Source organism: Nelumbo nucifera, chromosome 4 (assembly GCF_055504915.1).
Source record: "Nelumbo nucifera cultivar China Antique chromosome 4, China Antique-T2T, whole genome shotgun sequence".
In the NCBI taxonomy this organism is placed as follows: Eukaryota; Viridiplantae; Streptophyta; class Magnoliopsida; order Proteales; family Nelumbonaceae; genus Nelumbo; species Nelumbo nucifera.
In genome coordinates, this window is record NC_142652.1 from 22416461 (window position 1) to 22441844 (window position 25384).

Here is a 25384-nt window from a genome sequence, read left to right on the forward strand (position 1 = left end):
AACATGTTAGAACTGTTTTTGTATCCTTTAAATTGGTATAAACTAAAATATCATGAAAACTGAATTTTGAACTAAAGTTAAGTTCATAATCGTGTCATATGTTGAGATTTTCTTAATTTAATTGAGTCCCGTTCAAATACCCATGCATCGCATGGGCCATTCTACTAGTATTTATATAAATAAATATATAACATAAGTTAGATCAGATCTTTTTCAAATCAGATAAGGGTTATCCGAATTCAATCCGGGGTGATTCGAATTCACCCAAACATATCCGATCCATTTGCACCCTAATCCTGATTAGCAATTTATTTACAGTACATTTTACAGCATTTTCAATTTTTGTCCATTATTGTCGATGGAAAATTTTCCAGATATTGTGAGAGATGACGTGGCAGAATCTAGGCCTTAGAAACCATTCGGAAAGCTCCAAACAGAGAGACGATCTTTTGGTTTCTTCTAGAATCATCCATCTCTCCTCTGCGTACCCCTTAAACCCTGTACATAGGGGGTTTTACCTTTCTCGTTCTCACCAGCCTCATCTACATTTCCGCCAAAAAGAGAAGGAGAAGAATTGGTTTAGAACCTTTCTATTTCTATAAACTTTAGAAGGGTTCAAATGGCGCCCGTTCTAAGTAGGGGCTTGGCAGCATCTTCTATAGCTTCTCTTCCTTCGTCATCGTTTTCAGTGAAGAACCAAATTAAAGTCTTGAATTTGAGAACTTCTTTTATACCCCGAAACATTTCGAGACATGGGTTTCCTGGTTGTGGACTGAAATGGAAATTCGAGAGGAAAAACAACCGATTGGCTGTCCGATGTGAGGCGGCTGTGGCTGAGAAAGAAGCCGAGGACAGCTCTGGCGAGAAGTTTGAGTACCAGGCGGAGGTAGGTTCCCCTTCTGTTATTTGGTCTCTATTGTTTCCATTTCCCCATTGACACTTGGGTGTTGAATTCCAAGTGTTTGGTTCGATTCAGAAGGGGAGCTTGATGGGTCTTGTCATTATGTAGATAATGACTATATCTCTATCTGGCTAATGGAGAAAAGATAAAAGATTAAAAGCAAATTCCTTTTAAGCATGTTTTGGAACTTTGGGAGTGTCATCATGGATAAGGTTGTTTCTCCTTCTTTTCCTTCTTCTTCGTCCCCAATTGTGGTTGTAATTTTTAAAGGGGCATTAGCATGTTTTGGTATTTTAGGCTTTTCGCTATCATTATCTATGGCATGTGGACAGTTATCTCATAAGTCAAGGCTTCTGAAAATTTGAATTAATTGCAGGTTAGTCGACTACTGGACTTGATAGTTCATAGTTTATATAGTCACAAGGAAGTGTTTCTTCGAGAGCTGGTGAGGTAGGTATCATAACCGTGCATTATCGATATAACTATATCTCACTTTGGTGATATATATTTGTTTTATTTTTATTTCTGAGCTAGCACTCTAAGCATTTATTGCCATATTGTAGAAGGTAGACATTCGAATAAATGTTTTGTTCGAGGGATCTGTCTGGAAGAGCTCTAGCATTTAGCCTTTAAAACTAACGTTTTCTTTTGCTTTACTTGCATCTCCATTTACTCCTAAGATCGCTAATTAGTAATTACATTTTTTTGTTTGCTCTTTTTTTTTCTTTTCTTTTTTTTTTTTTCTGCTGCTCTCTCATCACTATTTTATGTTTTATGTTTTTGCCCTTTTCAGTAATGCAAGTGATGCGCTAGATAAGTTGAGATTTTTAAGTGTGACCGAACCTTCTCTTCTTGGAGATGCTGGTGAATTGGAGATACGCATCAAGCCTGATCCAGACAATGGGACCATCACCATAACGTATATTAGCTTCAACCATTTTATTTTCTTCCCTGATCAATGAGAGGTTTTACTACTGGTTAAGACTTAAGAGGATACTGGTATTGGAATGAGAGGTTTTACTTATATGCCTTTCTTGAAATTGCAGAGATACTGGTATTGGAATGACCAAAGAAGAGCTCATTGACTGCCTAGGAACTATTGCACAGAGTGGGACCTCAAAATTCTTGAAGGCTCTGAAGGTGTTCCCCCTTCATTTTACATTTTTGTGCATAATATAACTGCATCTGTTCTTTAATGGACAAATATTTCTCTTCATTATTGCTCATTGAATCTTTTGCTCATGTAGGAGAATAAAGATGTTGGAGCAGATAATGGCTTGATTGGTCAGTTTGGTGTTGGATTCTATTCAGCGTTTCTTATTGCTGAGAAGGTATATTTTGATCCTTAAGGCTGTGTTTGGTTTTAAGGAAAAAATAGGGAAAGGAAGGAAAAGGTAGGGAAATCTATACAAGGTTTGTAAAGGTTTCCCTACCTTTCCCTACCTTTTCTTTCAAACCAAACATAGCCTAAGTGGTTGGATTTATAGGGTTCCCTTAGAAACATTTAAGACTGCTTATTATGCATTGGCATTACATACATGAGTATACCTGATATTTTGTTTCTTTGATAAATCTCTCTTTTTTGGTATAGGTGGTTGTGTCTACAAAAAGCCCAAGGTCAGATAAGCAGTATGTCTGGGAAGCAGTGGCTGACAGTAGCTCATATGTTATCAGGGAAGAGACTGATCCTGAAAAACTTCTACGCCGTGGAACACAAATCACCCTCTATTTAAGGGTATCCTTTTGCCTCTGCTTCTTTTTTTAGTACTTGGATATCCCATAGATGCCCTTAAGTTTTGGCCACTTTCTCTTGCAGCCGGATGATAAATATGAATTCTCTGAGCCAAGCAGGATACAAGGTTTGGTGAAGAATTACTCTCAATTTGTTTCCTTCCCCATATACACATGGCAGGAAAAATCAAGGACTGTTGAGGTGAGTACATTGTTTTGATTTTCTGAAAAAGTATTTTTGCATTTGAATCCCCATAAAAGAAATGGTTTTAATTAGATGATGACTGCATGATAGGTGGAAGAGGAGGAAGAAAAGGAGGGAGAAGAAGAAGAGCCAGAGGTAAATTTTGGGGATCCTGTTGGTGGAAATTTTGGGGATCCTGCACCATCTATTTAACATATTCAAGCTAATGTGTTTTTACTTGTTTCCAGGGTGAAAAGAAAAAGAAGAAGAAAACTGTGACTGAGAAATACTGGGACTGGGAATTAGCCAATGAAACAAAACCCATATGGGTAAGTCAAGTATTTGTCTTCATTGTAGCCTTAAGTCTTTTGTTAGCAGGACATCAGCATCTCCTTATTGAACCTTGGATTCATATAGGGATGGCAATTTCGTGGGAATTTTCGGGTATCCGACCCGTCCCGACCCTAATAGGACCCGCTTATCAAAACCCTATAGGGTTTGGGATTTTAGATTAAAACCCTATAGGGTTTGGGTTTTGACTTTAGGGTATCCGATACCTGATTCCCGGGATGCATAAGTATGAACCTATTAATCTATTATATTATATATTATGCACAAATTTATAAATTTTAAGTACTAAGATAATTATTCTATTATTAATATTTTATTTTTATAAATTTCTTGGGATTAAAATCATCATTTGATGTAAATTTGGATTTGATAGATTGTTTATTTCATGTAGTTATAAAATGCTAATTTTAAATATTATTTCTTTTAATTTTTAGTTGGAATTGTTATTCATATACATGTATTGATTGTTTTGATGAACACAAAAGTTAATAAAATCTATTTTATTTCACTAAATAACACAAAAGGCGAGATGGCTTAGTGGCTTAAAGTAGTGTTAAGAGATTTGGCGCTATCATTAATTGATCCAGGTTCAAGTCACACTATAAGCATTAAGAAACTTTTTTTTAGTAGAAAACATTTGGCCAAGGGGTTTAACGGGTTTAACTGGTTTGGGACGGGATGGGTTTGGGAAATTGAGAGGAAAAGTTAGACGGGTTTGGAATCAGGGATACATAGGCGGGTTTGGGAATGGGTAGGGCAATTTGCACGGGTACCCTACCCATTGCCATTCCTAGATTCATAGCAAGTTTTCATTGCCCTATTTGGTTGACATACTAAGTTTTTTCTTGTTAAATTTGCTTGTTTTAGATGCGGAATGCAAAGGAAGTTGAGAAAGATGAATACCATGAATTCTACAAGAAGACATTTAATGAATTCTTGGATCCACTTGCATACACTCACTTTACCACAGAGGTATGGGATTTTCTTTTCATTGGGTATTGTACTGGGTTCTGGTTTAGGTTTAGTTTTTATGACTTCATTCTTAACAAATGTTCAGGGTGAAGTGGAATTTAGAAGTGTACTCTACATTCCTGGAATGGCACCTCTTAACAATGAGGACATGATAAATCCTAAGACAAAGAATATCCGCTTGTATGTCAAACGTGTATTCATTTCAGATGATTTTGATGGTGAACTGGTAAGTGTTTCTTTATAACGCTAGTATGTATGTATGTAGGTATAGTTTCTATAGTATTAACTGATATGTTTTTTTTTTCTTTATCTAGTTTCCACGGTACTTGAGTTTTGTAAAGGGTGTGGTGGATTCAGATGATCTTCCTCTCAATGTGTCTCGAGAGATACTTCAAGAGAGCCGAATAGTAAGTCAGAGCTTTTATTTCACATTAATGGATGTGATTATAGGTAATCCTTTGCTTAAAATCAAGGATTAAAATACCGATCAGGTGTATCATGTCCGTAACGGTGCATCCAGATACGCATGGATATGCCGATACAAATACATTTTTAAACATTTAAAACTTTAAAAATACTTGGTTGGGACTCTAATGTTTAAAACTTTAAACATAATCTCCATTATGCTTACAAAAGTTTCCACCCTCTTCATGATTCAAGGACTCAAGCTACTGTTTAGTTTCTCATCATTTATTTTGCTTATCTTCAATATATATTGGCAGGTAAGAATTATGAGAAAGAGACTTGTTAGAAAGACATTTGACATGATTCAGGATATCTCTGAAAGCGAGAACAAAGAGGTAAGCAGTGAATGCTGAATGAAGCCCAGATATGGTCTTTGCAGTTTTCATTCTGGGAGTTTCATTGGTATGGTTTTGTTGTCTAACATGTTGCAGGATTATAAGAAATTCTGGGAGAACTTTGGAAAGCTTCTTAAGTTGGGATGCATTGAGGATTCGGGAAATCACAAGCGTCTGATACCCTTGCTGCGGTTTTACTCTTCCAAAAGTGAGGAAGAACTTATTAGCTTAGATAACTATGTTGAAAATATGGGTGAGAACCAAAAGGCTATCTATTACTTGGCAACAGACAGTTTGAAAAGTGCAAAAACTGCTCCATTCTTGGAGAAATTGGTGCAAAAGGATATTGAGGTATGCATTTAAAATGAAACTAAGCGATGCTACACTAACAACAAAGAGAGCTTATACAATTTTCTTTTTCCTAAATTAAGCACCAAATATAGACTTTAAATGCCATTGCCTTAAAATATAGAAGTACAGAAATATCCAACTAACAAGCAAGCCATTGATGAAGTTTCCATCCAGAACCTTCAGAGACTTTAATCTCCAAACTAACCAAGTTATTGATATTTTTTAATCCAAAATTCTAAAGAGAACATCCTTTAGGAGACTTTGCGTTAAAATTGTTTGAAGTATTAATCTGAATGTTACTTGTTATTATTTTTTAGATAATAAAAGAAAAGTTATGATTATATTGTAAATACTAGTGATGATTTTCTAGTAAGCAAAATAAATGAAAAAATGAGAAGAAACAACGAAATGCCTATTTGATTTCAAATTTATCTTATTGGATACTGTAGGTCCAGTTCTTTTTCTGCTGGACCATTAACATGATTTCCTGCATTGTAGGTTTTGTATCTAATAGAGCCCATCGATGAAGTTGCCATCCAGAACCTGCAGACCTACAAGGAAAAGAAATTTGTTGATATCAGCAAGGAAGATCTTGAGTTGGGTTAGTATGATAGCTAATATGATTAAATTGGATATATTTCACAAGTGCATCTCTCTTTTTGGTTAATCTCTCCAGGTAGTCATGACATCAAATATTATATCAGGTGATGAGGATGAAGTTAAAGAAAGGGAAACCAAACAAGAGTACAATCTTCTTTGCGACTGGATAAAGCAACAAATTGGTGATAAGATAGCTAAAGTGCAAGTGTCAAAGCGTCTTAGTTCATCCCCCTGTGTGCTTGTTTCTGGCAAGTTTGGGTGGTCTGCTAATATGGAAAGGTTGATGATCATGACTTTTCTTCACCTTGAGTTTAATCTTATTCATCAGATGAATCTCTTGTTTTCATCAACTTTTCACTAAAATAAGGTCTTTTCTTTACAAGGCTTATGAAAGCACAGACCCTTGGAGACGCTTCAAGCTTGGAGTTCATGAGGGGGCGGAGAATATTAGAGATCAATCCAGATCATCCCATCATTAAAGATCTGAATGTAAGACCATACTCCTACAGCTAGGGTTCTTGAGTCTATGATATTGCTAATTCAGAACAATCTGCAATTATTTAGTTGTTTAATTCAGAACAAACATGATGCTTTGCTTTTTGCAAGTAATAAAAAATTTATTAATATTTAAGAATGTGTATGTAAATATTTACAAAGCACTAGAGCCTTTGAGCTCTACACCTAGAGCATAAAATCACCTATTGACATAAGATGACAAACACATTTTGCTTCTTTGTGCTTTTAGAAAACTCCAACTAGTACATGACTTGATCTAAAGGCTACACCAACCGAGAGGTGGCTTGTTGGTATGTTAGCTGGTTTGCTCCAGCATTGACGTGGAATTGATTCCCGCAACCACCAATTTGGGGAAAAGGGGGGTTATTAGTAGTGCGTGGCACCAAATACCAAAAAAAAAAGATATAAAGGCTACATAAGTATTTGAGGTGGGGTTGCCCATTCTTAGTATAATCTTGGATTTGGTTATTTGCTCTTCATTTTTTTTTTTAAATTTTATCTGGACTTCCTTCACAAATTTTGGGTGGTATTGTTGTGGCCCTACTCATCCCAACTAAGAAGGAGATTAACTCAAGATGGTAAACTATTCTTGTGAAGGTTCCAGTTCCTATGAAACAGGTTTACTTTTGCAATGTGAAGGGTTCAAAACCTCATGTTTTGTTTTGATGGTCTTATTTGGGTGCAACCCATTATTAACAAACGGGCACACTCAGAGTCAAAATATACATGTTTTAAAACACAAAACTATCCCATTGTAGTACTTTTTGTCATTATAAAGAGGGATGTCTTTTAATTGGGCATGTACCCGGTTTATAAAACTGAGATAGTTGTCAAATTAGCCCAATTTGCTTTTCCTCCAGTGTGAAAAATTGAGTGATTGGTTACTATTTTATCTTTTGACACGCTTCTATAGTGTTAGCGTTTTCTAACTACTGCTGTTCATGTGACTTGCAGGCTGCATGCAAGAATGCTCCAGAAAGTACAGAAGCCAGAAGAGCTGTCGACCTACTATATGATACAGCCTTGATTTCCAGTGGATTCACTGTAAGTACTATAATACAAATTTTCTGTGTGTCTAATGATTTCATTTGCCTTCCTAATGCATGAGTAGCTTGTTTTCTTGCTTGTTCCAATCTCTTTTCTAACTTTTGTTCCACATTTAAATGGCATAGCCTGACAGTCCAGCTGAGTTGGGTAACAAGATATATGAGATGATGGCGATTGCCCTTGGCGGGAAATGGGGGAGATCAGAATTGGGAGAGGGAGAGACAGGAGATGCCCCTCTTGAATCTGATGCAGACGGTGATGTTGATACCTCGGTGACAGAAGTGGTTGAACCATCGGAAGTGAGGGCAGAGAGCGATCCCTGGAAGGATTAATATTCTTTTGATAGCTATGACGGTTGTTTGTTTTGGCATTGTTTCTGATTCTTGGAGGCCATGTAGAGAAACGTTTAGATGGAGGCATAATGGGTTAAAAATTCAGAGTGGTTAGGTAAAATGCTAAAAATCAATGTTCCTTTGTGAGGGATATTAACGAAAATAATATATGAGATCTTAATACAAATATGTTTTACTTAGGCTCTACTTTTTTTTTCTTTGCTACAGGTACAAATGCATCAGAACTGTAAAATTTGGTTGGCTTTTGCTTCGAGTTTTATTCAAGGTTCAAAGTATCAACACAGGTCGATATGCCGTTAGGGTGTATTGGTGCTTTTTTTTTAATGTTTTATTTATTTTTTATTTTCAAAACCAGTTAGAGGGGTCAGTTTAAGTCCCTGAATCATGGTCTGATCTGGTTTTATTCTACTTTGTTTTAGGTTTCATTCTACTTTATGTATACAGTAAATAACCAAAATAAAGCTACATTTAAAACCAGAATAAACCAGAATTAGCTTTCAATTCCATACCTTTGAACATGTGCAAATTAAATTGCATTGCCAACAAACTAGGTCGGGTCAGTGATCAATGTCAGCCCAGACGTAACCGGACCTTGCAATGTAGCCCCCTCTCAATTCAGCCCAACTATGTAGGAGGGATCAGGTCCACGCGTCCCACGTGAACTCCTAATTCCATTATTTAGCATATGAAATCTCTATCTTAAAGGTATTATCATATTCATTACTGTAATGAAAAATCACATATTTATAGTTATGTTGTGTATTATTGTCTCGCTTATGAAGCTAGAAGTTATTGTGCGGCTTTGTGTTGTGCATCTATATATAAGTGGCTGTTAGATAAAAGCCGAAAATGGTTTAAAAGCTAGAAGTTATTTTCAGTTCACCCTTCCCGAAGGCAGTCTTAGTGATTAAGGGTTTGTTCGTTTGTTCTTAATGCCTCTTATCTCTTGATACCTTTTAAAGGCATTAAGAGTGTTCTGTTTTTATTTTATCTTTATATTTAGTTTTTAAAGAGGTTGTAAATTCTTTAGTGGCTGGAATCAAAGCTAAAAGTTGGTCAGGTCATTATATCTTTCATTTTTTATGACAACTAAAATACAATATGTGATTCAATTCAGCAACTTTAGCCATTATCAGATGGTCGGCCCACAAGTCTATGGCCCAATTCTCAGCCTCCCTTTGATAGCTCATTTCAGGGATAGGGTTTAAACGCTACATGGATCATCCAAAACTGCTTGGACACTAAGTGGGAGTTTTTATAAACTATCAAAGGGAAATCGCACCTGCAAATGGACCAGATTGGATTGAGTACACTTGATCCAATTTTGATTTGTTTGTATTTAGATTTAAATAAAAAATTTCTCTCACATTTAGATTTTGAAATCCGATTGAATTTAGATCATAAACAGATATTAATAAATAATACTGATGAATTAAATTAAAGATAATAAAAAATATTATATATTATTAAAAAAATAAATGAAAATGACTTTGATATTGTATATCATGCACAAATTAACATGGTGTTTGGCACTGAAGCATTTCACAAGTGGACCCTGACTTGCAAGTGATTTGTTTCACTTGTATCTTTCTTTTTTGAAAAAACTGGATATAGACTAATTAGGTGTTTAAAGTGATTTGACTTAATATTATAATATATTTATAACGACAATTATTTGACATCTCAAAAAAGTGGTTGGTTTTTTTAAATTTCAATGTTCCATGTCACCAAGGCGATTTAGGATCACCAAGGCAATTTAAGAAACATCATTTTGATGTTTCAAGAAACCCTCTTTAAAAAATTCATCTTTTTTCGAATTCCAAAACTAATCATTATAAAATCGTTTTCTTTTTGAAAAATAAGATTGTCAAATACGATTTTCTTGCCAATTTGATATAATTGCTGATGTGGCACGCATGACACAAGACACCTAACGCTTGTAAAATGCTCCGCTGCCAAACACCCATTGAATCAATGTTAAACGGATCAAATCGGGCAAGGATGGGTCACTCGTCCCGATTACAAACGGATCGAATTCGAACCCTAATCCGGATCGAGATCAAGTTCGAGTACGGATCCATAAGGGCTGTTGTGTAATTACATGTCTCTTCAAGCCAAATCAAGTGCCCTAACCAGGGATTTTTCGCGGTACTCTCCAGCAATATAATTCCGTTTCCTCAGTCCGGTGTACTGGGCTGAAAGTCCATCGACTCTATACTATACAGAAACATTTCATCTCTTATCTTTTTCTTGAAATAGATATGTTCTCCAAATGACGCCTGAACTGAAACACCTGAACTATCAATGGTAACATACATTTTTTTTTTCCATTGCTTCTATTTCTACTACCACCACCATTACGGTTTCCGCTTCTAACTCCTTTTTTTTTTTGTTTTCTGTTCTTTAATTTAAACTTGAATTTAGAGGCTTTCACTTGTGAAGCGATTTTAGAAATCCTTTATGGCGCTACAGCTTCATAGGTTGTTCGCCACAAGTTACTTACACGAGAAACTTTCCAGTCCATCTCGCCTTCTCTTCATGGTAACGCTTCTCCAAGTTTGCTCCTTTCCCTCAATATTCTTTTGCCTTTTTATTCCTCATTTTTCCTTTTTGGAGGGTTAAAGTTTTGATTGTTTGACTGAAATTAATGCGTTGGCACAACAAAATTGCACCAATGTTTCAACTTTCAATTATAATTTTCATTTTTTCAAGTTAGCTTTGAGTCGGAGGTTCTAATTCATGGAACAAGGTGAATGCGAGAATAGGGAAGAATTATCTGTAGATAATTTGTTCTGTTCTTCTGGGCATCCCTCATAGCTGTACTATTCTTATTTCCCTGCGGTCGATAAAAACACTTGTGGAAATGACTCAGAGTTGCTACTCTGTTTTCTAATTGTGAACCATTTGACTATTAATTGTATGGACTCAACATTAAACATCATGGCAATAATATTAATTTCTAGTAATTATTGTATTTCCTTGGATTTGCATTGCAGTCTCAATACAGGGGACTTCAGAATTACCCAAGTACTTGCATGCCATGTTCACCATTTGGTGATGGTTATAAATATGGAAAACTCGTTCAGATTAAATTCAGAATGGCTAGGGAGCCTCTCAGGATTGCTACAGATCGATTAAAAGAATTAAGCTTCAAGTTTAAACGAGATTCCTTTCTTTTGGGGAGTGTTACTGATGGGTGCAGGCATGAGGCGCCTGTTACTTTTCAGTCTTACTTAAGAGATGGGTTTCCATATACCATGAAAGCCAGGAACATTTTCTCCAATAGATGTTTAGATGGTAATTTTAGATTGAGTTCATCTTCTCGTCAATGTGCTGTTAGAAGGTTTTCTTCGGTTCATGCTAAGCAAAAAGCCCACCTTTCAAGAACGACGACAAATAGAAATGATAATGTGTCTGGGGGAGATGCAAAGTTTAGAGGCAAACAATTTTACTTCAAACATATTCATAGGTTTCAGAAGCAGGCAAAGCCATTTGCTGTTTGCAGCAGTGGTTCTAATGGAGGTGTAGAGGTTGGAGTTTCCAGTAAGCCTGTCAAAAAGCGCTCCTCTAGTGCTAAGAAATTGGCTGTTAAAACTACAGATATGGTGAATCTCAAAGAGGAGTTAAGTGGAGATGGGATCAAGGAAGGAGCATCAGAATCATCTGTTTCAACTTCAGTTAAGAGTGACAGTAATAACCCACAAACCAGAACTAAAGGGAAAAAGAAACAGCAGCTGGCAAGTAAGAAAGATGATGGACAATTTTCTGGAACTAATTTGTCTTCTGGTGTGGCACAGTCCAAGGGTTCTAAAAGTGCATCTCAAATAAAGAAGTCTAATGCCAAAGCTCTCCAATCCTCTCAGGCTTCTGAAGTATGTGTTATTAAGTGCTTTTTTTCCTTGAAGCTTAGGTTTTAGAACTCTACCTGGAATCTTTGTTCTAACTAAAGATGATTATTTTTCAGATTCTTCCAGTTGGAGAGACACCCTTGGCAGAAAATACTTCCTCTACAGACAACCTGTCCAAGAAGACAACAAAGAACTCTACTGGCAGGGATAAACCTGAAAAAAAAGGTAGAGTGGTGAAATCAAGTAAGGCCCTCTCAGAAAAGAGCAAAAGTGCACAGAAAATTTCCTCTAGTACTGAGTTGCCACAGGCGCAAAAAATGGAGGGTAAAATAAAGTCTTATGCAAGGACTTTCAGGCCATTACATCCTCCCACAGGCAAATCTGTTGTTGTGGTAGAGTCTGTTACGAAAGCAAAGGTTATTCAGGACTACCTTGGGCATATGTTTGAAGTCCTGCCTAGCTATGGTCATGTAAGGGACTTAGCTGGTCGGTCAGGATCTGTGCGGCCTGATGATGACTTCAGCATGGTGTGGGAGGTTCCATCTGCTGCTTGGACTCATCTTAAGAGTATTAAGGTTGCACTGAATGGGTAAAATTCATCTCCTTATTCTTGCAAGCCAGTTTTTCGTCTATCCTTTGAATTGTCTTATCTGCATGGCTTTTCTTTACTAACATCTCCTTACATCCTTTCCATTAGACTAAAATGTATCATGGAAATTTTTATGATTGACCATCTTAATTAAATTGAGGGTGTAACTCTTAGCTTTTATATATTACTTTGTGGTTGTTAATGATTATGAATTGTTCTAGAACTTGACATCTGATTATGATTCTGATGCTTCACATTTTAATTTTGGTTGAACTCACTTCTCAGAGCAGAAAATCTTATCCTTGCTTCTGATCCTGATCGTGAAGGAGAGGCAATTGCTTGGCACATTACTGAGATGTTGCAACAACAAGGTGCATTACATGGTGACATTACAGTAGCAAGGGTTGTCTTTCATGAAATAACTGAGTTGTCCATCAAGAGTGCTCTTCAGGCTCCACGAGATATTGATGCAAACTTGGTTCATGCTTATCTTGCACGACGTGCTCTTGATTATTTGATTGGGTTCAGCATATCACCACTATTATGGAGGAAATTACCTGCTTGCCAGTCAGCTGGGCGTGTTCAATCTGCAGCTTTATCCCTCATATGTGATAGAGAAATGGAAATAGAAGAATTTAAACCACAGGAATATTGGACTGTAGAAGTAGAGTTTAACAAAAGGGAACTAGGTTCCTTGGAAAATGTCTCTTCTTTCTCATCACACTTGACCTATTTTGATCTAAAAAAACTGGGACAGCTCTCCATTGGCTCTTTTGCAGAGGCAAAGTTAATTGAACAGAAGATTACATCATCCACATTTGAGGTGCTGCGCTCTAAAAGAAGCAAAATGCGGAAAAATCCCCCACCACCTTATATAACATCAACACTTCAGCAGGATGCTGCAAATAAATTTTGCTTTACAGCCACATACACAATGAAGGTGAGCATAAAAAATTCCTTTGTTGTTCTCATGTGTCCTTCTGTTTTTCTTGTATTTGCATTTTCTGCAGTGCTTTTGTAAGGATGGAAAATTTTGAAGCTTCATGTTTGAATATTCTATAAAGAAGAAAAAACAAGATCACTTTGATGCTGCAAAATAACAAGATGGACTAAAAAAGAACATTTTATGGTCACCTTGAATATGAACATGATGAACAGATGCACAATCCATTCATTTTTCTATATCAATTTTGTTAAACTTAAAAAAAAAAGAAAATACAAGAAGTTTCTAATAAATATGGACGAACAGAAGCAGTAATACTGATGCTCCATTCCAAGCATCTTATGGAGCAATTAAATCCTTCAGCAGCTTGAGATGGGAAGAAGTTGCATGTGGTAGATTATACATACAAGTCCAAGGGAACTTGTTGAAACTAGTATGCAAATGTCTTTTCTGGTGCGCTTCTACTAATTTCGTGATATGCAGTTCTGACTTCAGGAACCAAGGTTGGATATAAATGGTTCTCTCTTTGCATTGGTTGGATTGTAAGTTTAAGCTGAATTTTGTAGGTTATTATCATTGGATTGGAGTGAGCTTTTGTAAAAGGATGTTGGTGATGAGACATATATAGTATGTGTTTGGTTCCGTTTACGTTTATTGAGTAAACGGGCCACATAGGTGCCCCATCAGCAAAGGCCTCATTAATTGCATCCATACGTATCGATGTTTGCAATAGCCAACATCGATTTCTGTGCGCCTCTCCTGTTTCAAGAAGCTTCATTTTGGAGCTTCCCCCAATGGGTAGGCATTTATTGCACCTTTGTTGATGTGGTGCCTAATGGTGCCTATGTGTCATAAACATCCTCATTAATTGCTTTTCTCTGTTTTGCAGCCACACAAGTACAAAACGTTTATTCAATAAACGTAAACGGAACCAAACACATACATAGTTTTTTTGGAAGAAAGATCAAGTGTTATATTAAAAAATATAAGGGCTCTCCCAATATTGTTTACAAGACACCTATGCAGTGAGTGCTTGTACTATATGACCTTTACAAAACTAAACAATCATCTATAGTAGCAATGTAGCATCATCACCCACTTGGGGGGTCGTTTGATAACAGCTGAAGTAGATGAACTGAATGACTTATTGATTTGTCTTTTAGTGGATAAAAGTATTAAATAATAAGATATTTGAAGGTACAATAATCAATCCACCATCAGCTTCAGCAATTAAGGAGATTACAATCTCCTTAATTACTTATCCACTTAAATACAAAGCAATAAGTCATTCGGTTCAGCCAGTTCAGCTGTTATCAAATGGTTCCTTAGTATTAACCCCAGATCATCAAGATGTGTATCTCTAAACTCCTTTCTCACTGCAATCCATGATCTGATGCTGTCTACGGGTGAAGTTGATATGATGTCATTTTTTGATCCTGACATAAAGCTTCCTGGGTCTGGGTAAATTTGATGGAAGTCAATTGAAAATTGAAACTTGAGATAAAGCCATGTAGTCTAGATTTTCGAGGAATATTTTCGACTTTTGAGATATCTGGTTTTGTGTCTTTTACTGACAAATATACATCTTCAGGTGCTATGGCAAAGATTATGAAGGTCTTGGCATTTCTTCATTCTTTTAACCACAACTTGAGAATCATTGTTTATTTTTTGAATTGAAAAAGACTGTCTAGAAAGTTTTTTTTTTTTTTAATTTTTTTGTATTTGTTATCTGCTACTCTTTCTGTCAAAGTGGTCAAAACAGGGATTATGATGAACAGTAGAAATAGATGAGTCGGATTAGAATAGAAAGAATGTTTTTCCTTTCTTTTTTTTTTTTTTTTTTTTTTTTTTTTTTTCCTGCAGGAGCCAGATCAAGGCAATGTACTCAGATCTTTTTTATCAATAACCATCAATTTTATTACAGTGAAATATACATATATACATGAACCTGTTTAGAGATAAGGTGTCTTAGCTCTTCCTTTATTTACAATTGTGCCCAAAACATTTGATCTCTTCCCACCCCTTGCTTTGATGAGCATCAGCCATGCTGTGATATGCCCTTTGAACCTATTGAACTCTCACCTCCATACCTCTAGTCAGCTACCTAAATTTTTTTTTTATTTTATTTTATTTTTTTTAATTTCATTTCTATAAGACCACAAAAACCTCTCTATTATGCACCTTTCTTATAACCAAATTTGAATTTCCAACAATCAATTTCTTCACATTCAATTGCTTTGCGCTTTGCACACCCTCCATTGCTGCCATAATTTCAGCCCTCAATGTGTGACCCGAGAATAATGTAATAATGTGACCTTTATCATTTCTGAAAGGACCTTCCACTCATGATGGCCCTGGATTCCTCATACTATTGCCATCAGAGTTAAAGTTTTAAGGATTCCCTATCAGGAATGATCTAACTCCTGCAGATTATGGCCTGTTTGGTTGATGTGTTTGCCACTTCCACTTTCTAATGATGTCATATGTTGAAAAGGATAATTGATAAAAAAAATGATAAAAAAAAGGATAAAAAATCTCCAGAGATTTTTATCCAATGAGCCATCCTAGTAGTAACACACTCAATTATTGCCTCTTTGCTCCTTTCTTTTTCCTTGAAGATTCTTGCATTTCTTTCTTCCCAAAATGTCCCATATGTACTTGGATCTTCAACATGTGGTAAAACTATCCAAACAACTACAACGCCTAGATGCAAAATTAAGAATGGAGTTTAGTGATACTGAAAGATAAGGAATCTTTGTTCCAAATACTTAAAGGACTATCATAAGATCTTGATTATGGGATATTGAATTCTTTGATCTAATCCAATGCAAAAAACATTAGAACAATTGATACATAATTGATGCACATATTAACTTAAATGTTCTCTTTTGCGCTTCTGCTTATGTTTCTTGGTTTAACATTACTTGTATGCTGTCATGCTTTCCACTTCTTCTCATGGCAATTTTATTTCTATGTGAATGCAGCTGGCTCAGAAACTGTATGAAGGAGTTAAACTATCAAATGACGAGGCGACGGGATTGATAACATATATGCGAACAGATGGTCTAAATGTAGGTATCCTTATTGTCTGCATGTAACACATTGCATTGCATTGACTGATTATTCAAATTTAATTTCTAGCTATATGTAAATGTTTTTTTGGGAGCTTAGATGGATCATGTACCATCTTTTTTATTTATTTATTTTTGATCAGAAACAATAGGATAGCTTTATTGATAATAGAAAGGTGTCTTTACATCATTTTTTTTTTGATGAATGATAATAAATTTATTAATTCAGAAGCAGATTTAGAGTGAGTTCATACAACATCCCAAGGAGAGGTGCGAGCTGCAGCCCCTCCTTGAATCTTACAAGTAAACTAGGAAAGAAAAGCAAGAATCACAACTGAGCCCAAAACAATTCTTCCCTATTTACCCCTTGCTTAGCTAACACATCTGACAAAGTATTTGCTGATCTCCCCACCCACTGTACAGTGATCAACATATTCCTTGTCAACCAACTAAATTTCTTCATTGAGTAGCCTCGGCTACCCCTTACAACAGAAAATAGAAAAAAACCCAGTGACTTTGCTTTTCAAGGTTACAACTGTGCCCAAAAAATTCACACCTTGTTTTACCAACTGATTGGTAGATTGTTGGCTGACCTTGGAACCCAATGAATTAATAACTGCATGTCTTTTGACAATTTTCTAAATTTTTTATCTTATTTCTGAACCTCCATGGATGCTGTTCTTCTTTTCTCTGCCAGCTTAGAATTATTTTACAATCGCCTTAAATTACCAGCTTCTGAAAACCTAACTCCACGGCTTTTTGTATGCCAAACATGACTACTTTCAGATCTGCTTTCGTGGAGTTACCATCTTTTTATTTATTCTGCTGTTTTTGCTGCAAGTGATTGCAATTCATGTATTTCTTCGCACTCTCTTTCTGTCTCTATTCTTGAGCAGTAACTGCAATTGTATTAATACGTAGTTAAATGCAAGATTTGATTAGCAACTGATTGATGTTTTAGCCTCGTAGCCAGTTTCTATTGAAGTTCCAGAGGAAGTTCTGAATTTTCTCCTTGATTTGTTGTAATGTAGTTTTGCATGTTAATTGCCATCAAACTCTAAGTGTGATCTCTTGACCAACTATGAGGGTATTATCTATTATGTATGTTGTCCAGGTTCTACATGCCCTATATAGTTGGAACAAGGCTTGTATGATTATGGTGATGATTCATGGTTCTAAAAAATGCCATTACCAATGTTGGTCCCAGATATCTGGGGTCTGGGAGGGATGGGCTGGATACCCAATGATGCATGGTCTTAAGAACAAATATTTTCTCTAGTATTTTCTATGAAATGGTTCCATTTTCTGGGGTACCAAATTACCAATACATAACATTAAGTTAATGTTTTTTACACAATTCCTAATGAACTTATGAATTGTATTATGCCCAAACTTTATTAAAGCTATTATCCAATGTTGGTCCCAGCTATTTGGGGTCTTGGGAGGGGTAGATTGGGTAGAGTCCTATTACTCCAAGTCATGGCCCCTATGGATGCATAAGAATTTACCCATATGGTCCAAGAGTTCTTATTTTTGAAGTATGAAACTTTTTTGTGATTTTTTCTATATATATATAAATATAGAAAATCCCATTTATGCATAATGTTTTTCATGCCATGTTAAATTTAGTGGATTCCTCCATGATAAACGATTTTTTGTTTTTGATAGTTAAAGTTAAAACTTCTACCATAGAAAAGAGATACATGATACATACCTATTTTTTCAAATTAGATAAACATAACACAAAATGGGATAGTAGAAGATATCCAAAATATCATGTGTAAACATTACAATTATTTATGCTTTGACAGTTGACAGCTTTGGTAATCTATTTGGTTTGCAGTTTTGGTTTTATTTGGTGGTTTGGACTTTATACTGGCAAAGTAACTTAGAAGTGTGTGGTTGACTATTTATGCTTCTTTTAATCATGTCCTAAATTATTGCTAACTACTAAAAAGTTCACACTATTTTTTAATTTTTTTTGTGATTTTACAATATATTGACACAACATGTGATCTTTCAATAGATTGCTTCCTACTTTGCTTGCCTAATGTTTTTTGGGGTGCAGGGAACACTCGTGTTTGTATATTATACACTTTCTTTATTTGTAATGCTGAAACTTTTTATTTATTAAGTGAATAAAAGAATGAGTAAACTGTTTACAATCTGAAATTTAATAAAATACATGTTTACAATCTGAAATTTAATAAAATACATGTTTACTGATAAAAAAAGTGAATAAAAAGAATGAGTTATATACAAAAATAGCCAAAACCACCCTCTAATTGGGTTCACAGTTGCTCCCAACCCTATTCTTTTTTTTTGATAAGTAAAAGAAAATTCATTAAAAGAAAAAATAATACAATCTGGGAAGGTGATAAGGTATCACCTGACAACAGCAACAAGAATACAAACTAACTTCAATTATCCATATTACAACTTTGAAAATCCCACTCCCTCCCATAAGCTTTCTCCAAAGTCATCTCACTTGAGCTGAGAAAACACTCAAAAGATCAAAACCCAATCTGCGACATAATAACCAACAGCTGCCACCAGCTTGTCCAGCTTCCATTCCTTGTCTTCAGAAAGTCTTCTCTTCTTATCCATCCAAATAATCCAACAAGTAGAAAATGAAAGACAGTTCCAGGTTATTCTGGCCATCTTCCCTCCTCTTGGCCAAGAGGAAAGAATCCAAGAATGCAGCCTCATTCCAACTCAACCTCCACTACCTACCTATGTATTTCTTCCAAAATCCCTTCACTCATCTTCTTCTTCTTCGATCAAATCCCTTCACTATTCTTGAACATTACATTAGATTTGACCCCAAAAGAATTGATCCTTACTTGCCCCTTTTAGCCAATGTGTTGCACTATACATTCTTTCTACAAATATTAATAAAATTGCACAGTTAACAATAAGCCTAGAATATTGGCCCTATTTTAAATAACTAGGGGTTCCACAAACACCATATTTTTAACCATTTTTATGTTCTAAGTTGTAGTCTTCTAGTTCTTGCAATGTTATTCTAATAAATAACTGAGAGAATGTTCTGGATTCTGTTGCTAATGAAGTTTGAGATTTTTGTTTAGAAGTTGTTGGATGTACATGGGAATGTAGTTTGAATCAACATTTGTTTGGTGGTAGTAATTTATAGAGTGGTTGGCAATTGATTTCTTGCACTAGTTACAAATAGTTAGTCTGCATATGCAACTTGGCTATTTTAGGTTAAATGAACTTTGATTAGTACTTAGAAATAGTTTTTTATTTATTTATTTTTGTATTAATTGGCTAATCACCTTCAGTTTCATGGGAATACTAGTTGCATATTTGTTCAGAACGTATTATCTCATTTTATGCTTTCATCAAAACTTTTTCCTTTTTAGCTGCCCAATGTTATATATCTAGTTGCTATGGTAATAGGGTTGATCATTTATATCCTGGCCCACTCATTTTATATATATGTTTGTATGTGTTGTTTTATGTTATATTTTGTTGTATATATAAATGTTATAATATGATACATATTATACATATTATATATAAGTTTTATATTACATAATGTACAATATAAATGTGATAGATATGTTTTTGTCATGTAAATATAAAATATCATATATTTGTATTAAGGCCATAGGCCTGCAACTCAGCCCAGCCTGGCCCATGATAACCTCTATATGGTAACCACTTTTTGATTTCTGATTCCTTAACCATTTTTTGTTTCTGTTTATTGTAAGGTTTCTAATGAAGCTGCAAAGGACATTCAAGCCTTGGTCAGAGAAAGGTGAACCTGACATGTAACCTTATGTGTGTGGCTATTATCTGCATGTTTATTACTTTAGTTGCCTGTGCTTGTCATTTGACATTTGATTTCTAAATGATGGTTTTATATTTTATAGTTACATTTAGAATATTAGATTATAAAATGATTATAGAAATGTTTTAAATCACCAAAAGTTGTAATGTTGGAAATTGGAATTTGTTAGTTGTGAATCTAGTTAAAATGTACAAAAATAAATCTTTTTGTAAATCCTGAGATGTAAGGTTGTATATTACCACTGTATGTATAGTCCCTTGGTGTACAATGGGTAGTTGTAAGGATTTTGATCAATTACAAAGTTACACTTAAGCTTTTTCACAAAAAAAAAAAGATACTGTTCCTATATATAAAAATAAAGTGGATTTGTATACACTAAAGAAGGTGCCAGACAGCTAAAGCTGTGAGTGCTCCTAGATAGGAGCCCTCCATTGGGAATGTCATCAAGCTCACTTTGGTGGATTTTCCCTTGGAAACCCTTAGCCATTATGGATTCTGATCATGACCTCCTTTGGGTCCATTGGTGAGAGAGATTCTGCTAGTTGCTTGTTCTGTCCATTTTGCAGGGCTTAATAATTTCCTTTTGTATGAGCATTGAAGGAGGTATCTTGGTTGAAGGAAAGTCGAAGGTTCTAATTGGCTGGTTGTTGGGACCAGATGGTCTCTGAAGTTTAGTTGTTGCTGATAATAAAAAGATATAAATGATACCACAACCTTGAAATATTCCCTTACTAAATGGAAGGTATGCCCAATTATGTAGTGACTTTTTTGATAGTTAACTGATAACTTAATTGATTGAGAGAAAGAATAATAATGTATGAACTGCCTTGCAGTTCCTATTTAGGATGGCTACTGCCATCATTGTCATCATCATCCTATCTATATAGGGTCGGCTACATGAATCCTGCCACCAACCCAAATTTACATTTCAATTCTCAACCCTCCCCATAATAGCTCATCTTAATGTAGCCCTTGTTTGGATAATGCATCAGCTGAGAGTATACAGGAACTTGATAGTTAGTTAGCTACTGCCCTCTCCCACCAACAACTAGACCTTAAAAAACATTTACATATGCCATATAATAAATACATAAATAAGGGAAATTAATTAAATATATAAGAAAATAATAAAATAATTTATGAAATTATTAAAATAATCAAATATATGAAAATGAGTAAATAAATAATACAAAATAGAAATAATTAATAAATTAATTAAATAAAATAGGGAAATATGATATGCCACATGGCAAAATGACAGTTGCATGTATGGTCCACGTGGCATGTTTTTCCATGTGGTAGACACGGAAATGACATTTGGCATGTTCTTTAAGTGTTTGGAAGATAGGGCTGTAGTTTGTTTATGTGGCATCATGTCATGTAGCATTTGTATAGATGCAGACATTCATGGACATGTAGGTGCCACGTGGGACATGTAACACGACAAATGGTTCATGTATAGTGCCATTTTTTCAATAAATAGATTCTGACACGAGAACTATATATGGTGCTGCATGTGTACAGCATGTAGCTGTATACAAACACCACATTTTACTTTTACTTTAAAAGGCATGCTTTGAATGCAAGTTTTGCCAAGCACCTTTCACAGCAAAAAGCAAACAGTAAAATCACATAACCATGCTTTCTGCTTTTGGGCTTTCAAAAGTACAAAAACAGAAGTTTGTCCAAACACATCCTAAAAATCTGAAGTTGAAAAATACTGAAAGAGCATGTCTTTGATTGACATGTATCAAGATGTAAATGCAATGTTGTAACTCTAACATGTCTTCTGAAGGATTATAAGTTGATAATATACTTTGAGACAGAAGATTGCAAGTAATTTTTCATGTGATTGCTGCATTTCATTTTAGGTTTGCTTGAAATCAACATATTTGGGACATGTTATGACATGTTGATTTTTATAGCTTTGACATACCTATATACAATGGAAGATTGAATATCTGGCCACTTTACTTTTTAAAGTTGGGTTTATGTGCTTTTTTCTTGTGTTCTCTATCTTTACTTATGAATTACATCTTATTTGCTTCGAAATTATAATTGCCTTTTTATTGATAAAAAAAATTATAATTGCCTTTTTAGTTTCTCTGTTATTTTATCATCAAGTACTTCCGCTATGTAGGTATGGGCAGGGTTTCGCATCAGAAATTACTCGAGTGTACTTTAAGAAGGTGAAGAATGCTCAAGAGGCCCATGAAGCAATTAGGCCCACAGATATCTGGAGGTTACCATGTAATAGATAGATTCCTTTCATTGCAATAAATAATACTAGTATAGAAGTTTATTCTCTCTATGATTTGTTTCGTCTTTTTGGCTATTTTTTTTGCAAGTTGGACATTCTCATTTTTCCTCTAATCAGAATCCTAAAGGATGTTAGGCTTAGTAGTTTAACTTATTTGTCTTTCAGCTAAATTGGCAGGAGTACTTGATGAGGATTCCTTGAAGTTATACACTCTTATATGGGCTCGAGCAATGGCTTGCCAAATGGAACCCACTGTCATCGATCAGGTTTGGGTTTTAGCATTTAATATTGTTGTCAAGGAATCACATACTTACCCATGTGATGGAAATTACAGCAATGCTTGTCCCTTTACTGGTGTTGGATATCCTTAAACAAAAGTTGGGATGAGGCAATTCATTGCATCCTGGTTTCTTTGGGCCAGTTTCCCAATACCTTCTGGTATCATTATATCTGTTCTCCTAAATTATCGTACTTTGTCCTAAGTAAATAATACATAAATATCGACCAGTATCCTTTTTATTATTCTTTATCCTCAATAAAGTGACTTTTTTGGTAATAAATAAAAAAGAAAAATTTATTAAAGAAGAAAGGAAGAACAACGAGGTGATAAGATATCACTGAAACAAAAATTAAAACTGAAGACCCAACACACCATTACCCTCCAACCCCTTTTAATACATAACTTTTCTTTCCTCACCCTTACAAACAAGAAAAGCAAAAGAAAATATGTTATGACCCAGAAATTTGACACGCAGTTCACAGACTTACAACAGTGTTCACACACTCGAACATCAACAAAAGAGGTTAGTATTCATTAGCAGAAAACATTAATAGTTGGTTGGTTCTTTGAGAGACCGCCGGCTCTCCCAAACACTCACAATATTCATTCCAATGTGTTGCATTGTCAGACCACTTCCAACTAAAACTACCTGTAGAATTGAAGCCTCTTCCTCCAACCCAGCAACCTCTTGCTGTATTAGTGCAGAGTTTTCCAGCAAAACTTAGTTCCTTGACTGATGTCAGTGCTGCCAAGTGCCCATTATAATTCCTACATCGGGACTCTGATTCATCCCAATAACTGGAGTTTTCTGTCAGCCCAAAACACCTGCTCTTATTCGGACTGATTACCGGCAGGTCTCGTAGGGGAGCAGAGAGCACCTCGAATTGGCGACGATATTCCTTAACAGTAGAAGACTGATGTAACGAGAAGAGCTGCTCCTGTAAATTACCCTCCTGAGTCGATCGAAAACGTTCAAGGAGGAGCTCTTTGAATTCTGTCCAACCACGAAAAGGTCACCGACCATCTCCCCAGTAATACCACGCCAATGCACCGCCCTCTAAACAGACAACTGCAGCTCGTAGACACTCCGCCGGAAACAAGCCATTAATCTCAAAATAGCGCTTCGCGCGAAAAAGCCAGCCGTCTGGATTTTCCCCATCAAAGATAGGTAACTCCAACTTTCGAGGAAGTGAATTAGAAGTATGTTCCGGGACTGATATTGAAGAAGACGTCAGGAAAGCTGCACTCTTCTCTGTGTCAGTCGCACAACTCGATGCGACTAAAGGAGGAGCAATGTCAGTTGTAGACAAAGGAGCTGAATAGGCTTGTTGCTGAAGCAACAAATCAAATCGTCTCACCAGATCTTGAACACCTCCTTCCAGTGATTGTATCGAGCTTTCTAGAGATGAGATATTCGAAAGTCCAGCTGCTACCTTTTTTGGATCGAGTCGCTGAATCTCATTGTGTAAGCCATCCATCTCCACACGAAATTCAGAATGCAGAGAAGTCAAGCGTTCTTCGAAACCCTCCACCTGTGATGCCACTTCCTTAACTGTCACCATATCCGAGGAAAGACGAGCTCTGATACCACTGTTATGACCTAGAAATTTGACACGCAGTTCACAGACTTACAGCAGCGTTCACACACTCGAACATCAACAAAAGAGGCTAGTATTCATTCAGCAGAAAACATTAACAGTTGGTCGGTTCTTCGAGAGACCGCCGGCTCTCCCAAACACGCACAATATTCTTTACTCAAAGAAAAACATACCACCCCCTATCCCCCAAAGCCCCTTCTTATACTCTTCTGATAGCATAACTGACTCTTTCTATAAATGCTCAGCTGGCCTAGTTATAAATGCCCCAAAACTCTTTTTTTTTCATAACTGACATAGCTATAAATGCCCCAAGACTCTCCTTATTCCCTCCAGCTATAATTGCCCTCATGTGATTAATTGTTCAATTATTCCCCCCCCCCTAGCTGATTGTTGACCTTTCCTCTTGTCTTTTGTTTTTTTTGTTTTTTTTAAAGAAGTATGTAGAATGGATATATTAAAGTTGTTATGTTTCTTCATTGCTTCTGGTTCTTGCAGTATAATAGTATTACTGAAATGGGAGGGAGAACCTCCGAGTGTAACTGTACAGCAGTGTTAATAAAAAAATACATTGCATCTGTATTTTTTAATCTCCTGTTAAATGTTCACAGTAGCAGGATTGTGCCCTTATTTCACCTGACTCTAGTTGTTTCTTGCTGCAAAATACACTGGGCCATATATTAATAAACAAATAAGCTGTATTACCTATGACATCAACAGTCTCTGTATGCCCTTTCTATTATGCACATTTATATTCTATATGGTCTTGATTGTTGAATAATAGAATTAGCTAAATATTTTCTTTTCTGTTTGCACATTATCTCATTCTTCTTTTTTCATACTAGATACAAATTGATATTGGAACTGCTGATGAATCTATTGTTCTTCGATCGACATGTTCAAGAGTTGAGTTTCCTGGATATCAAGCAGTTTACAAGGTTTGCAATCTCCAATTTCACCTTTACAGTCCAACCTCTTCAACCCCTTTTTTGTCGCTAAAATTTAGCTTAATGTTCAAGTCTTTCTTTTGTGATTTTTGTGGACTTTTTTGAAGCCTTTTAAGTCCTTGTTACTGGCATTGATTAGTCTGGATTTTGTGGACTCTTTTTGTGGTTTGGCTTTTTATGTTGAATGATCTTCTAATTATGGTCCTCCTTTTTTTGTTATTTTATTGTTTT

At 35.6% G+C, this 25384-nt stretch overlaps 2 protein-coding genes across 3 annotated transcripts in view; both read left to right on the plus strand.

The window, feature by feature from the left end:
* Positions 1–461: 461 nt before the first annotated feature.
* LOC104597851 (heat shock protein 90-5, chloroplastic-like) lies at positions 462–8335 on the plus strand. 2 transcript variants are annotated; one of them, XR_735261.3, is made up of 20 exons: positions 462–886; positions 1278–1351; positions 1695–1820; positions 1948–2041; positions 2149–2232; positions 2493–2636; positions 2718–2834; positions 2928–2972; positions 3065–3145; positions 4035–4139; positions 4225–4365; positions 4454–4546; positions 4862–4939; positions 5036–5290; positions 5789–5891; positions 5995–6169; positions 6274–6379; positions 7361–7450; positions 7579–7900; positions 8014–8335. XR_735261.3 is itself a non-coding variant. In XM_010259588.3 (19 exons), the coding sequence occupies exons 1-19, from the start codon at positions 620–622 to the stop codon at positions 7783–7785; spliced, it is 2385 nt and encodes a 794-aa protein (XP_010257890.1). In that variant the 5' UTR covers positions 462–619; the 3' UTR covers positions 7786–7992. The 2 variants fall into 2 exon arrangements, 1 of the variants encoding a protein (XP_010257890.1); XM_010259588.3 differs by lacking the exon at positions 8014–8335 and having other exon boundaries at positions 7579–7992.
* Positions 8336–9984: 1649 nt separating this feature from the next.
* The window catches only part of LOC104597850 (DNA topoisomerase, type IA, core), an 82953-nt gene continuing 67553 nt past the window's right edge, over positions 9985–25384 (plus strand). Inside the window, exons 1-10 of the mRNA XM_088903210.1 lie at positions 9985–10113; positions 10233–10347; positions 10803–11678; positions 11771–12243; positions 12529–13183; positions 16171–16257; positions 19992–20038; positions 22212–22321; positions 22497–22597; positions 25052–25144. Of these exons, the coding sequence (XP_088759336.1) occupies positions 10267–10347; positions 10803–11678; positions 11771–12243; positions 12529–13183; positions 16171–16257; positions 19992–20038; positions 22212–22321; positions 22497–22597; positions 25052–25144 (2523 nt within the window). The 5' untranslated portion in view covers positions 9985–10113; positions 10233–10266. The remainder of the gene's footprint in view (positions 10114–10232; positions 10348–10802; positions 11679–11770; positions 12244–12528; positions 13184–16170; positions 16258–19991; positions 20039–22211; positions 22322–22496; positions 22598–25051; positions 25145–25384) is intronic.

Bases quoted from the DNA above. Each gene is read 5' to 3' on its own strand.
- LOC104597851 (XM_010259588.3), top strand. From the start codon at position 620: ATGGCGCCCGTTCTAAGTAGGGGCTTGGCAGCATCTTCTATAGCTTCT. The intron at 4,940-5,035 runs GTAAGCAGTGAA...AACATGTTGCAG, and splicing joins CTGAAAGCGAGAACAAAGAG to GATTATAAGAAATTCTGGGA. The intron at 5,892-5,994 runs GTTAGTATGATA...ATATTATATCAG, and splicing joins CAAGGAAGATCTTGAGTTGG to GTGATGAGGATGAAGTTAAA.